This window comes from Vanacampus margaritifer, chromosome 8 (genome assembly GCF_051991255.1).
Source record: "Vanacampus margaritifer isolate UIUO_Vmar chromosome 8, RoL_Vmar_1.0, whole genome shotgun sequence".
Classification (NCBI taxonomy): domain Eukaryota; kingdom Metazoa; phylum Chordata; class Actinopteri; order Syngnathiformes; family Syngnathidae; genus Vanacampus; species Vanacampus margaritifer.
The window spans coordinates 8,154,053-8,170,318 of NC_135439.1; the positions used below are offsets into that span (position 1 = coordinate 8,154,053).

General features: G+C 39.5%; 1 protein-coding gene across 1 annotated transcript in view; it reads right to left on the bottom strand.

Annotated features, from left to right (window-relative positions):
* The window catches only part of foxj3 (forkhead box J3), a 114,142-nt gene that overhangs the window by 24,489 nt on the left and 73,387 nt on the right, over window positions 1–16,266 (bottom strand). The window contains exons 3-5 of the mRNA XM_077573832.1: window positions 14,417–14,491; window positions 10,152–10,235; window positions 5,576–5,677 (exon numbers count right to left, since the gene is read on the bottom strand). Coding sequence (XP_077429958.1) covers window positions 5,576–5,677; window positions 10,152–10,235; window positions 14,417–14,491 — 261 coding nt within the window. The remainder of the gene's footprint in view (window positions 1–5,575; window positions 5,678–10,151; window positions 10,236–14,416; window positions 14,492–16,266) is intronic.

Here is a 16,266-nt window from a genome sequence, read left to right on the forward strand (position 1 = left end):
TTCTGTATGCTCTAGCACAGAGGTGGGCATCGAGGGCCGGAGTCCTGCAGGTTTTGCATGTTGCCCTTCTCCAACACAGCTGATATATGATCAGCTCGTCAGCAAGCGCTGCATAAGCCTGATAACGATCCTGTTGATTGGAATCAGCTTGTGTTGGAAGTGAGAAACCTCCAAAACCTGCAAGAGATTGCCCACCTCGGCATAATAAAAAAAACATAAAACACGTTTTTGGGACACTGGTAATATTTAAAATAGAACATATTTATACGTTTTTGGGAGCAAATGAGTTAATCTCAAATTTGCTCAAATTCATCCCGATTATCACTATATGTGTACCCCGCTTCAACTATTTATGATTACTGGCCTTGACTGTTTTCTGAGCCAGTCGGGGAAGACAAATAATTCATAACACACCGTACACCACGAGATTAAAAACTCATATTATATATATATAAATAATCATTCAGGGATATGCAATAACTGCTTTGAAAAATGCTCAAATTTGTCAGATTATCGTTTTATGGTAAATATGACTCAACACACCACAGGATAATCACCTGGGATCATCTTTTGGTCTTTTAATCAGGGTAGGAAAATGCAAAAAATGGAGTGTCAGCATACTGTGTACTGCACATGTACAATTGTTGGCCCTGACACACCACAGGATAATCACTCAGGATAATCTTTTACAGACATCTGGCAATCAGGTACGTGCTGAATTTGTCTGAACAGGGGAGGAATGCTCAAATTCGGCCCGATTAAAAGTATGCGTCTACCCCGGTGTCAGCTCCTAAACACTTTCCGAGCAGAATGGGACATAAAAATCACTTTTATCATACCACAAATGATAGAATAATCGCCCAGCAGAGTATTTTTTTTGTTTTTGACAGATGACCCTCACTATGCGCAGGGAATAGGGAGTCGGACAGTATGCAAATTTTTGTCCCTATTTTTAAATGAATCAGCCGATTAAGCGGTAATTGGTTGTTGTTTTTTCACCAAACAAGTCTTACTTCTATTCTTAAAAGTGTTGAGTACAAAAAGTATTTTCCAATCTAACATAATAAGACATTGAGACATCAAAGCTGAACTACTGTAGGTGTCTCCTGACTGCAAGGACGGCACAAATGGGAAATGTGGGGGGTGTGGGGGGGGCTAAGCAGACTTCCAAGCCTTCATCATCACACCTCTGTGCCACAGTTTCATCACAACCATGCCAATGTTGACGGCCACTTCAGTGGAGAGAGGAAAAAATGTGAAAGTGTCTACTATGTGTGTCTACGTGAAAGAAAGAGAGAGAGAGAGAGAGAGAGAGAGAGAGAGAGAGAGGCACACACAATAAAAGGAGGGAGTGGAATGCCCGACGGCCCGCGGAAATAATAAGAGATTCTCGCTGGTGCCTTCCGCGTCTGCCATTGGTCTGTGCGCGAAGGCGGGAATGAGGGACGGCGACTGGAATAGAAAGAGAGGGAGAGAAAAACAGAGACAGGGAATTCCTGTGGCTTGGCACGACGCGCCGAAAGGGGCGTGGCCTGCCTGGCGCGTGTTTACAATGCTGAGACGGTGAGAAACAAGCTTTTTGACACGGCGCGCGTCCGTGTCTCCTACAGCCTTTTATCGCGATGGCGGAAACAAAAACAAAAAAAAAAGGTATCAACAAAAGAAGTCTTTTGTTGTCCATTTCATTCCCGCTTGCTATAAACTGCAAAAACTGGGCTTAAAAAAAAAACAAGATAAAAAGGAATGGAATTAGTTATTCTATTGAAAATATATTATATATACATATATAGAACGAATGTAAGTACTCTATTGTTCAGCCTGTAGCATTAACAATTTTTCACCATTTCAGTTTTCCTGATATTTGGCAAAAACGGTGCCCAATGACACACAGTGGACTCCGTCATGAGTCCCCCTCTCCCACTCTATAAAAACTTGAGCGCCTTTGCTCACATCATATCGCTCATATTAGCTAATCATAACTAGACCCAAGCCTGTTAGCTCGCGCGCTAGCTGCTGGCTATCCCCCTCTTGAAGTAGAAAGACGTAGAAGTAGAATCCGTTTTTCACGCTCACAGCATTTGACAAGAGCATTATTTTTCTCAATTGTGATGCCTCATTTTATAAACTTTTTTTTTAATCATTCAAATTAGGCAGGGGTGTTAACACTCTTCTCTGCAGTGTGTCAACTTGACAAGATCTGTTTCCACTTTACAGGAAATTTAAGTCAAATCTTCTGACAATGTAACAGAAATACCGATGATTTAAGACTAGTATATTTGTATTGTTTTTTTTTTCCGTTTTTTTTCAGGAGAGCTCAGTATTGTTCATTCGATTTGATATCATCATTGCTCTCCTTTTTTTTTTTTTTAAAAACAAACAAATAAATTAAAAAAATGTAATAAATGGTTTTTTTTTAAAATATATATACATATATATATATACATATACACACATATATATATATATATATATATATTTTTTTGTATGTGGGTGAGTATGTGTATGTGCGTGTGTGTGTGTGTGTGCGTGCGTGCGTGCGTGTGTGTATTCATCAGTTCACCTAAAGCCCATTAAAAAAAATCCCATACTAATAATATAATATAATAATAAATTGCCAAATGTATATTTGTATTGTTAAAATAAGGCACATTTTATTTTACTTAATCATACCCAGTAACAAAATGTGAATAAATACCTTGAGTAAAAAAATACTTGATCAAGGTTGAACATTCTTACACAAAATCGCCTTGTAAGAAGAAATATCATACATTTTTGAATTGATTTGAGATATTAACCCGTAATCTTGGGTTATTTGAGTTTTTGCACTATAGACTGATGGCCCGGGAATCTCAACTGTCATGAGGGCGTAACAAGGAGACAGATTCATGAAAACGTGCATGTCTGCTTGTACGTGGTGCTTGTCAAAACAAGTGAAAACCCTTGCTAACATACTGGGCGTGCATGCGCGCACAAGTTACAACACACGCTGACACCGTGCCCTTCGCTGCACAACTCAGGAGCTTAAGAGGCCCCTGTCGCGCACACACACACACACACACACGCAAGATTGCATGCTTGTACGCGCTTCTTTTTTTTTTTTGGGTAATGCTCGCTTGCAAATGAATAAGTGACTCTTGTAGGCTTTTTAAAAGTACTCCTGAGAGCTGCCCCCACTGGGCCCACAGAATGAGAGCTTAAGGTTAAAAAGCCTATTTCAATTTCAGAGTGAATGGCACACTCGCCGCTAACAGCTCGCCGTCTCTTTAGCATTACGCCCGGATGTGCGAGTGGTCCAAAGCTGCACTTTTTCAACGCATAAAAAGGGCAACCTCATTTTCGGCCCACATTTCAAAAACAACACCCAACCATGTGCTACCGAGTACTGCCAAACCATTCCGCCGTACAATCCTCAAACTACTTTAATGAGACTTGAAATCCCCGCCTTTCGTCCGATGTCAGCTGGATTAGGGCTCCAGGGCCGAGCCAAGAAGAAATATGTTGGCGCGGCGGCGGTGAGATTGGAGGAAAGAGTGTGTAAAATGCAGAGAATGGCCACAATTTTTCAAAAATAATTTGACACTTTATAGAAAAAGTGCGTTGTGTCTAGTGAAACGCATGACTAACAAACAAAACACATCATAATTGTGACAAAAACAATGCGTTGATGTTAGCTAGCTAAAAAGATTTGAATGGGAAAATGGGTTTGCATAGAACCTCATCGTTCCACTATAAAATAGAGTGCACATCTGCAGCGCTTTTATTGGAACGACATATCTGACAGAAATACCACCTTAAGGTAACCTACTGTCAAGTTCATATTGTAAAATGGCAGCAAGAAACTCATTGCATCGAGCTGAGGTATCTCATGAATCGAACCGAATCATTATTAATAGAGCTGTCCAAATTAATCGATTACTTGACAAGTAATCGATTATTAATCAACAACTATTTTAATAATCAAGTAATCGTTTGGAGCCATTTTTTTATTTAAAATTGACCAAATACTCTAATTTCAGCATATCAACGGTAATTGTTCACTGATTTATGTAGTCCTTCATGAAAGAAGACTGTGTTTAATCAAAATAAGAGATTTGCAGGCATCTGTTTTTACTTAGGAAAACAATGACTGAACCGGTAACACAGTACAACATAAACCCCCCCCCCCCCTTTTTTTATCTATACAAATACAAAGTACTAAACGAACACCAATCACTGGTCAATAAACAGTTATCAGGGGGAAAAGGCTTTTGAAATACACTTTAATGAATCTGATTAGACGATTAATCGAATGATTAACTCTTTGACTGCCAGACGTTTTCAGAAAAGGGATGCCGTGGGTGCCAGACGATTTAAGCATTTTGACTGATCTTTCAAGGTCCACAGAAAATGTTGTGTTTGGACTATGGGAACACACATACTACCAAATGAAAGATTGGACTCTCATCTTTCATCAGAAAAAAAGAGTTTGTTTCTACCTTATTCCGTTTTTCAGTAATCAACAATAGAAAATGGTTACTTTCACCTCTGTTTTGAAACAAACGTCTTTTAACGTCTTTGGCACTCCTCCCTAGGATTTTACTAAACGTTATTTAACGTTTTTGGCAGTCAAAGAGATAATCAATATATTATTCAATTCTAAAAATATCTGAATCGTATCGCATGCCATGTATCGAGATATGTATCACATTGTCTTTTATTGGAGAGCTGCACCCCCCCTAAGGTTTGCTAATTTACTGTAATATAGCCTTACCATTGCTCGCAAGAACATTTTGTGTACTTTCAATCGCTTTAATGAACGAACAGTAACAAAACAATCACTTGCAAGCACATTCATTCACAAGCACCTGCAGCCAAAAATGATGCGAACGGCTCTCAACCGTGCACAAACTGTCTAATGTTTAACCAGTTCATAGCCAGTCGCCGACTGAGCTCACAACAACTGACCCCTACACTGTCATTTGCTGACTCCCGCATCAATCACCAGGCCAGGCTCCACCTTTTAAAGCCACGCACGCTCTCAAGTCACAGACATGGAAGGTTAGGATGACAAGTCAAAAATAATACCTGCATCTCACATGTACATTTTGTTCATAATGCAAACTCAGTTTTTAGCTGATTATTATTTTTATTTATTATGACTATTTTTCCGGACTAGTAAAATTGTGGCAAGCTTTCTCAAGATAATGACATGGAGGATCTTAGTTGAATAACTTTTAACATTTTGAGTGTAATGCGAACACGTGTGCGTGTGTGTAGCGTACGGCATATCGGATGGCCGGGTTTCATGTTGCAAAGCAGCCATGCGGGCGTCGTGTTGCCAACACAACAGGAGGCTGCTGTTGTGCAGGAATCAGGTGCCGCCGTGCACCTCCTTGTGTGTTTTGGTGTGGGTTGCGGATAAGCTTTAGGCATGCGAGAGTGTGCGGGTGTTGCATGTGTGTGGAGTGCTCCTCTCTCTGCGGGGAAACTGCAGTAGGTGGTTGGCAAAGTGGGCGGGGTCAGGGTGCAGCCGCGTAGCCAGGTGCGTGTTGGGGAGGGGGGGGGGAGCTGCGGGCTGGAGGGCCGCCTGTAGTACCTTGTTAGTCACAGTGTTGATTGCCAGCGTTGGAGAGGCACTTCCAGAGATCATACACTCCATCCCCAAAGACTCCGACTCCAGGCTGTATGGCGTAGAAGCCTGCGGGGGGGCGGGGCGGACGTGGGATGTGGAGGCAGAGAGAGGAAATAAATAAATAAAAGCCAACATAATCCAATTATTAAACACAAGCGGGTTGATGTTTTTTGGCCTTTGTTCGCATCCTGCCGCAAAATGAAGACCGTACGTTTTATTTAGGTCACATTTCAAGCGCGCTTCTTCGCGGGAGGACGTTCATCCCCAAACCTCACCTCCCACCCAAGAAAGGCGCACCGTCGCCGTCGTCGTGAAGCGCGCCACGCATGCCCGCCGTGTGTGCTGTCGTCAAAGATAACTCCGCCGCGCTCGTCTCCCTCCGAAAAAGTGCTTACGCTAAGAGGATTGGCTGCCAACAATACCATTTTTAATTCATGATAAACACTAAATGAGATTTCCCAAACTCTCACTCGTGCCGTCTGAGACTCTTAATGGAATTCCTTGCTTGGAGGGGGAGGGAACGGGTGACAGAACAGACACGCGTCACTTTCTTTTGTGCCGTGCCGACGTACAACATGCATTGGGATACATCGGGCAATACAGTATGTGGACTAAATTGAATTTTGATTTGTACAATTGCTAAACAATAAGACAATTTAAATGAACATGTTAATTGAATAAAAATGAAATGACCAATTTATTCTCAATATTATATATTGCAGGTAGTTGCATTTACGCTTATTAATATATTTACTAATACGTGTACTGAATTATCATTATGTTAATGTGTGGCAGGGACATGTAAATTTGCATACATTATATATATATATATATATATATATATATATATATATATTTATTTTTTATTTTTTTTTGTTATAAATATATTTTTAAAATATATTTTTTATTACCAGTATATATTTGCTAAATTAACAATGATAAATTACTCGCAATAAATATGTACGATACCCAATATATGTTTATGCTTCACTTTCACTTTGTTTTTAAAATAAAATGTATCCCTGTTTTTGGGCGAGAGGCAAGGTACACTTTGAACTGGCTGCCAGCCAACCACAGGAAATAAAACATATGCATTGCTAAATATTTATTGCAAAATACAAAACATCTTTTAATATTTTGTCAATGTGTGGCTGGCTGGGTAACATATTTTTATCACAACACATTGTATTTACAAAATATTACTCCAAATATATTTTTATACTTTTTTCAAATTGATTTTTAATACTGTCAAACGTGCCTGGCAGATTTATTTGCATGTATAATATACATGATTTATTAATGTATTTGCCAAAGACAACAATTAAACATTTATATGTATGCAAAATAGATTTTTTAATTACTTTTTAAAATGTTTGAATAATGTGTGGTTGGGACAATGGGAGTTAGCATGCGCACAGATTTGCCCCCGAACCTCCGGCTTAACATCCCGGTAACCTTCCCTTCCCGGTGGGCTGTGGTCGGCCACACCGTAAGGGAAGCCTTCCAGAGGCCGCAGCGCTGACGCCCCGAGGCCAGTTCGAATGTGAGCGGCTCCCTTGAAAAGCCGTGTGTGACGCTGGACCATCCATAATTAAAAAGCCAAAAGCTCAGAGTAGTGCTCTGCATTAATTGATGTTCGTAAAAAAATAATAAAAATAAAGGAGGGAGGAGGCGCAGATAATAATGTGTGTAATGGCTACCTCGGGCACCGTTTATTAATAAGGTGCCCACTTCATGACGGGCTTGTGAGGCAGTTACATAAAATCTCCATGTGTGTATGTGTGGAGAAAGAGTGGGAGAAAAAAGAACGAGACAAAAGGAATAGAATACTCACTAGATACAGTCACAGGACACTTTATTAGGTACGCCTACATAATCTAACAGCAATATATGACCTTAGGGTGGATCTTAATAGCATAATGAATGCTTATGCAAGAGGAAGAATTGTTCTATGCACAATTGACTATTTGAATAGAGGAACAAATATTTGAACACAAAAGGTTCATCAACACATGTAGACAGACAATATAACAATACTTGGCCATATTTTCGCAAAATGACCAATATTACTAAAGTTTCCGGAATCATTTACAGTAGTGGTTTTCTCAGATTTTTCTGAAAGGTGATCGAAAGTTTATTGTTGTCATCATTTATAGCCCTCAAAGACAAAATTGCAAATTTAGAATTTATTATTATTATTTTTTTAACTTATTCACTCCCAGCCATTTTTACTGAAGCAACCCCCTTCGCTCCCGGCTGTTTTACTGGATTTTGATTGATTTTACAAGGCCCACAGAATATTGCGTTCTATTGCTATAAAAACATCGAACCTACCAAAAGAAAGATTGGAGTCTCTTCTTTCATCAAGAAAAAAAAAGTATATTTGTATCTATTTCCGTTTTGCAGCAATTAGCTGCAAATAGTTTCACCATTATTCACAAAACCTGCTTTTTGCAACATGGCCGTGATTGATCTCTTATACTCTGCTGTCACCTGCTGGCCGTTTTTTCTAATAACTACCATTGCTTTAAGCGATCTCTTCAGGTCAGAGGCTTTATCAAAGCCTTCTTTCTGTATGCTCTCGCATAAAAAAAACATGGCAATGGGACCATGGCAATATTAAAATAGAAGGTTTTTATACGTTTTTGGGAGCAAATGAGTTAAAAACCTACTGAGAGTGAAGGGTTGCATGCTCCAAGCAAATCCGGATAAGCTTATCAACGCTTTTATCTCCAGTAAGCATACTTGATTATTGCAACAGTCTTCTGACTGGACTCCCTCAAAAGAGCATCAAAAAGCTGCAGCTCGGGTTCTGACCAGAAGAAAGGGATCAGAACATATTACTCCAGTCCAAAAGGCTTTACACTAGCTCCCATTCAGTAGCAGAATAGATTAAGTTCTGCTACTGGTCTATAAATAGTTTTATTGAATATACTGTAAACCCAGTAGGGTTCTGAGGTCTGCACACTCGGTCGGGTCAATTAGTCAAACCCGGAGTGCAAAGCAAACATGGTTGAAAAAATGTTTTGAGTTACGAATGCTGTCACGAACCGAATTAAACGCTTATCTCAATGCATCGCTGTATAATTTTTTGTTACAGATTTGTTGAGATGTTTCCAGTGTGTGATATGTACCCTGGCTCAATAAGTGTTGGGGACGCTAAGATAGAGTTCATGATGATACAGACGCTCCCCTACTTACGAACATTCGAGTTACGAACAACGGTACATACGAACATGTCTGCGCGTGTGTCGGAAAATGTCCGGAAAGAGGTGCTGTAAGTTAGATTTTGTATTGCGCGCCTTTTTCCGAGTGTTTTCGCTCATAGATAAAGCCAGCAAGACCCAAATATTGAACGTTGCACAAAGGTTGCAAATCAATTGAATGATGCCATACAGTGCTACCGTATCATTTATGATGAAAAAAAAGAAGGAAACTGTGCAATCGTCGTTGGATCGCTTCTTTAGGCCAGTTTCTAGTAAATCCTCCAAGGGAGATACTCATCAACCCTCATCTTCTTCTCCTCAACCCTCAACTTCTTCCTAAGTGTTCTTCCATTAAGTGTCTCTCGCTCTCTCTAACATACAGTACTGTACGTATTCTCTCCATTTTATTAAAAGTTTTTTTCGGTACAAACCAATGCAGGTTACTTGTACAAGCCTTAAACATACTTATATAAACCTTCAATATACTTATATAGGCTTTAAACATAAATTCTAATACAAAATATAGCACTGAAGCAACTTACGAACGAATTCACCTTACGAACGATCGCTCGGAACGTAACTCGTTCGTAAGTTGGGGAGCGTCTGTAATTAGCAGGGATGTGATTTGACCAAAGTGAAATTATCTTAAAATTTAGCCGGTTTACATTCGATTTCACGAAACATGAATATTAACAGTATCTCGACCCCCGTGCCTGTGTGACAATTTTTCTGTTGGCTGGCTTGTAAGTTTTGTTGTCGATGTGATACATCATGAGGGCAGTGCCCTGGTGGGGGGACAAGGGGGGCAAAGCCCCCCGGAGCTCATGGGTTTTCCGTGTTTTTAAGTACTTTCAATGCACTCACATGACAAAGAAATAGACAAAACAACAGCATAAATTTTCAATGTATATTGAACTATCCCATATAAAATGGCAGTTTTAGTCAACTCAAAATCAGTCACATTCAAAAACATTGGACTGCCTTTGCTTTTAAAAACTATCACTGAGAATATCATCATATCTAACTAATGTGATTACTAAGTTAACACATAAATAATGTTGAAGAGTTCAAATTTCATGAACAAATAATTGTATCATGACCAAATAAAAAGTAACTCATATTAGAGCATACCACAAATGTCTTTGTTATAGCAGAAGATGTTATCTGTCGGAGTCATGTGCATACACAATGAACTACTAAAAAAAAAATAAAAAATAAATAAAAAAATCGGATTTTTTTTTTTTGGGGGGGGAGATAAAAAAAGCGGAATTCCGCGAATTAGCGGAAAAATCACATCCCTCAATTAGCTTTTTTTCCCCCCGCATCACACTCACCCGCTCTCCGGACCGCGGCCTCTTCTTGGGCCGCGTTGGCAAGGCGTCCTCCTTTGGGTTGGTGTCAATAGCCCAGTAAGAGCCCTGAGGGGGAAGAAGAGCACTGTCAGCTCATTTAAAAAAAAAAAATGCTTTTCCACGTTTGCACTTACTGCTTACTGAGCTGTCACAAAGAGAATCAAGCTAGGGCTGGCCAATTTTGGAAAAACAATAATCAGTATTTTTCTTTAATTACAATGCTGTTCTGATTGTGAAAAAACAAAATCGGAATCACGATTCAAATTTGTTCAATTGTCCAGCCCGACTTCGCTTTCCCGGCTTCCTCCACTGGAAGCTCTTCCTTGATTCTCCACTTCTTCACGCGGTACCGTTGCCAAGGCGGCTCACGGGCCGGGAAATGAGGAAGAGCCGCCTCGGCCGAGGTGAGAAGGGCTGATCAAGGAGTGATCAGCGAAAGCTGACTGGAAGAGGATGGGGCGGAAGTTTTTGAGGATGCCATTCTCCAGGCCCAGCCTGCATTATTTATCTTTTGCATTTCATTTATTTTTTCCGATGGTGTTCCTCCTCCAAGCCCAAAGCAAGACACACTTGCAAAAAAAAAAGAAGAAGAAAATATTTTTCACCTTAAGGCCGTGTGGGTTTTTGAATTTATTTTTAATATTTCATGATAAGAAAAAATCTCAATTGTCAAGAGAAAGTGAGATCAGGACCTTTTAAAATGACTTCCCCAGCAGAGAGAATAATTGATGCGTCCACCAGAGAAGCAGAGTGAGTATCCATAAAATAATAGCGTCGTACACAATGGCCTGCCCTTGTTAAAGGGGAAAAATGTTGTTTATTTCACAACTCACGTACTCCGGCACGTCTGCAATTGTTCAAATGAAAAGCCACGCTTGGCCTATATTCATCAGGGGGAGGGCGGTGGTGTGTGTGTATGTGAAATGATATGTTTTAATGTGCGCCAAGCTTTGGGGTCAATTAACGGCTCCTCAGAGGGGTTGAGAATAACTCACATGCGCAATCAAGCTGGGAGGGGGGAGGGTGGGGGGGGGGGGTACTACGGTGATAAAAATGCAGCAGCCTCATTAGAAATTTCACAAGATTGATAAAGGTGAGACGCATTGTCACCGCAGTCAATCCGTGTGCGTCTTATAATGCACAAGTTTCCAAACGAGGAGTCGCGCAGACAAAGCAGGGCTGGGCTCCGTTGCTTTTAATTAGTGCGGGGAAGAACACTTTAAGTTAACCCTCGTGGGAAGAGAGAGTTGCTGCATTTTTTTCCCCTCCCCCCCCCCCACCCCCGACACCCACCCCCAGAGAGTTGGCAGGAAAAGAGAAAAACATATAAAGAGCCATTAAATTATTCACAAATATTCTGCAACATAGTGTTGGGTCCACAGGAACACAGCACAAACCGCCATATTCTCTTCAGCCATAACAAAACGGCTGCTCTATCATAAAACTTGCAGATTACCTCTAAAAACACAGCACTTTTTCATATTTCAACTTGAATGACGTCATCGACTCCAGTGGCCCTCACCCAAAAAAACACTGTAGTATTTCAAGCATTAACATAACTAGCAATACATTATGAGATAAAGTCGCAAAATTTTCAAAAAAGTGAAGAAATTACATTTATGTATTTATTTATTTATTATGCTATTATGAGACTTAATGTGTACATAGCTTAATGTTGAGTTTATATTAAGAGAAAAAAAATAACTTTTTTTTTTTTTTTACATAAGTCTTTCTAAACAAAATGAGTAATATCACAAAGAAAAAAGTTGTAATTTGGCAGAAATTACATCTTAATACGTATTACAAGAGTTCATGTATACAGTAGCGGCATTACATTTTATTTATTTACAATAATATTTTCTATGCAGTGTGCATCCCCACTTGTCTAAATCGGCGTTCTGATTATTATTGTGTTTGTGGAATATGAATTAAACAGCAAAATCTCGAGTAGCCGACAGAGCTCAGTCTGGAGCCTAAAGCAGGAGCAACGAACAACTTGATAAAAGTGCTCGTGTTGGCAAGTTGTGTTGAAAAACTAAAGCAAGTTAAATTTACGAGTTAGAGTCTTGTGAATATTGTCATATTTCAATCTGAATTATAATTAAGATTGAAATATTTTGATTGGATTGTGTTGCCTTTGTTCATGTCTAATCATTGATCAAACTATTTGAACTGAAAAACAGTTGTTTTTCCTGTCGAATATTTGTATTTATTTACAGTGCAGAATAACCCCCCCCCCCCCCCCGCCTAAAAAAAAACCCTTTTTTTGTGCAAATTTACAAGAAATCCCATCAATCAATTGGATACAAATTGCCAATAATTGTCATTTTAGCTTTGCATCCAGTTTTATCTGTACTGCACGCAATTGACCGGATTCTTAACGATGAACGATTTACATGCAGTCAGGTGGTGTTTTTGCACAATAACGAGCAGCATTTAATCCCGAGCATCTCCCAGACTGACAGACGCAGACTTTGCCTCTCCTATCTCATCCAAGCAGCAGTTTTCATATTCCTGCCACATTACAATATTGATGCAACTTATCAAGAGCAGCTACCGCCTCTTTGAAGTTGTCTTGTGCATGAGGGGGGGGGGGGGGGGGGGGGTGGCGGAAGGGAATGGGGGGGATGCTGGGGAAGGGAGTGAGGAAAATTCCAAATTAAACATTAAGGATGCGAGCACGTTGGCCGTGCATCTGGAATGGAATCCATACAGCAATAGATTATTTTGTATTTAGTGGAGCAGCTCCCAGGAGTGTCAATATCAGAGGATTACAGCAAAACACGAAATTAGCATTCAGTCCCCATCCTCTAGTACACAGCCAGGCGTAGCTCTCCATGCATGTGTGTGTGTGCGTGTGTGTGTGGAGAAGGTAATTATTTGTGCCTATTTTTTTTCCTCTACCCGGCATGTGTAGCAAAGGCTCAGATTGCGCCGGGCTGAAATGTAGGTTAGGATCCATACGATTAGACCTACAGTATTTGCACGGCACGGGACTAGATATACGGGCTGCACTGTCATGAACCACCTCAGCGGATGATGGCTAATTATTAGCATGATGTCACAAGGGACGGCAAAGTAAATGGGCTTACAGACTTAACAGTAGGTGGTCCCACTGAGATTCAAATGTCAAATTAACATTAGCAAGAAAAATGAGTGAAGGAGGAGATTGCGGCTGAATGCTTTAGGGAATGCAACGATTTTTGGAAACGACATTACTTAAACCCTGCTTCGACTCGGTCTCCACCAGTCTGACTTTTTCACACCTCACCCACATCGTCTGTCTGAGGTCTTCCAATAATAAAAAAAAAAAAAAGAAAAAGAAAAAGTCTCGCCTTACATATGAAATGCAATCCTGCGGGGGAGGCAGGTTCCTAATAGATTAAGAGCGTGCCATGCATTTCTCGACTGTCAAGGTTCTGGCAGGGATTCAAAGTTAACATTTTTTTCCAACACAGACATGATATGCGCCTCCCAAAAAAAAAAGAAAAAAAACGAGGTTGACTACTGCCAGCTGTTGGTACAAACCAAACATGCTTCTCTAGTTGTATTCTTTCATTATGACACATGTTATTTTAGGTTAGGTTACACTTTATTGATCCCTGAGGAGATCAACAGCAATAAAAAAAAAACAAAAACATTTTTAATACAATAAAAAAGTGATAATATAAAGAGAAAAACACGGAACAACAAAATAACATTGTCATCAGAATTAACGTACATCAATGTTAAATGATAATTTCTCAAGTAAAAATGTGACTTCATAATATTGGGGGGCAATCTATATTTTGCATGTATAACTTTTTTTAAAGATTGTTTTATGAAACATTTCTGGAAAAAAGTCAATCCCGAGAGAGATAAAAAGACGACAATTTTTTAAGTAAAAAAAAGTCGTACTCTTACAAGAACAATGCTGTCATGTTACAAGTCATCATATTGCAGAAATAGGATCATATACTGAATAATATGCTTAATATGATATTTTCCCTGAAAAGTAAATTGTATTTATAAGAAAACCTATGAGAATAAAGTTGTTACTTAAATAAATAAATAAAAATATTTTTTTTAGTGCAGCTCTAATAACCCACCATAAGGCCCATAAGAACAATTCACAACAAATGTTACAGCAAAAACAACCATAATACCTTTTTATCATAACAATGCAAAAAGGTTACAATATAAACATGTTACTGTATATTCATTATGTGCAAGACAAGGTGCACTTGGGTTAAATGTTCCAATCTCACCTTGCCCGGGTCATCTTTAGAGCGAGGCACTTTGAGAAAACACTTGTTCAATGACAGATTGTGCCGTATCGAGTTCTGTGGGGGGAAAACAGAGAGACAGGTGGAGAAGGTGAGTAGACATACAAAAACACTTTACAAGAAAGAACAAGTCTGCAGTAAAACATTGACTTGGATTTTTGTGGTTTATATTTAGAAGCTGTCATCGAGAAGAAGTTTTATACCTGCTTTCACTCTTCACAGGTCAATGGGTGTGGGTCAAATTTGTCCCGATTTGACATTTAATAGAAACCTCAAATGTCATTCTCTCACACTAAAATGTGTTGACTTTTCTTTAAGTTACCTCAAACACACAAAAGTAAAAATATCACACACAAAAAATATTATTTTAAGTAATACAAAGTTTGTGTACACTGAGACTGAGCCAAGTAAAAAAAAAAAAATCATCCAATTGTTTCGATTTTTTTAAGCGAATTAACTGAAAATGCGCAAAACGGACATGCGACTTATGCCTGTTTCCATCTGTTCTTCTTTTGCGAATATTGAGAGTAGACTCCGCCCCTGTAGGTGGTGGTATACAACATAGAGATGTGATCCACTAGTAATTTGAAAGAAGAAGAAGAAGAAGACCAGGAAGCGACTGCGCCATGCGATGATGTCGTACGAGTTTGCTTTTGTAATTCCTGATTAACCGTAGCGTTTCTTTGCTGTTTTCCATTTAAAATAGCATTAATATTCGCCTCTTTAATTAATTCCAAAAAGATTTTTGGTTTCGTCGTCCCTCCAAACATACCTTACTTTATCGTCCGACATTGCTTTGTGACTACAAACATACGTGCGACGTAATATCCGGTCAAAACGTGGGTTTTGTCAGCGTTTATTTGCAAAACTTGTTTTACATAGCCAAATTTCGCATTTTCCTTTTATAGATACGCTTCAAAATCCCCCCTTTCTAAGCGTAAAAACTTTTTTGCGAATTTTGGGCCGTTTTTCGAATTTCTAGTGTTTCCATTCAGTTTTATTTTTGCATTTCTTCAAAATTCAAATACAAATGGGTGGATGGAACCCGACTAGTGATAAGAAGGGAGCTTTTTTTCTTCAATTTTTTTTTTTATATCTTTAAATATTTTTGGGGTGGAAAACAATGAATGTTTATCAGTGTTTTTTTTTTTTTTTACACTTTCCTCCTTTCCAACTCAGAAAAAAACGATAACGAATTATTATCCTATTTATTATTCAATCAGGCTACTAATACACTTTGAAAAGACCTTTAGTACTTTTGTACTACAACTAATTATAAACAGACAATTATTATGAGTTATTGACCCGGACCATACTATGCATACATGGAAAATTAACAGCACATATGGGTTAAAGTCCCTCCCCATCAAAAAGTGGAATCTACTATTATATCAAATTCCACACGTGCCAAAAACAGGAGCCAAGAGGAGTCCCACACTGGGATCGAGGCAGGAGCCTGATATTAATTAATGCTCGAGCGGGCCCTGTGGGGGCAGGAACTAAATTATGCAGATCATCATCCCAAAGTTAACTCATTACACGCTTACAAGCTACTCCACGGCGGATAAGAGTGAGCTTCAGCCAGCTGTCTCATTGGGATGGAGAGGCAGGCTGAAGTAGCCACTGGGGCCACACGGAGCAACCAAAGTATCCCCTTACCTCCCCGAAAACAAAAACGACAGCCCCGCACACACCTCCACTTAGTTGGGCGTACTATTGACAGATGGCCGCTTTAAAAAAAAAAAAAAAAGATGCAGGGTTCTCCGCTCAGTTTAACGGACGAGGGAGATGAGTGGAGAGTGGCGGGTGAGCCCGAGACCCCCAAGCGCACG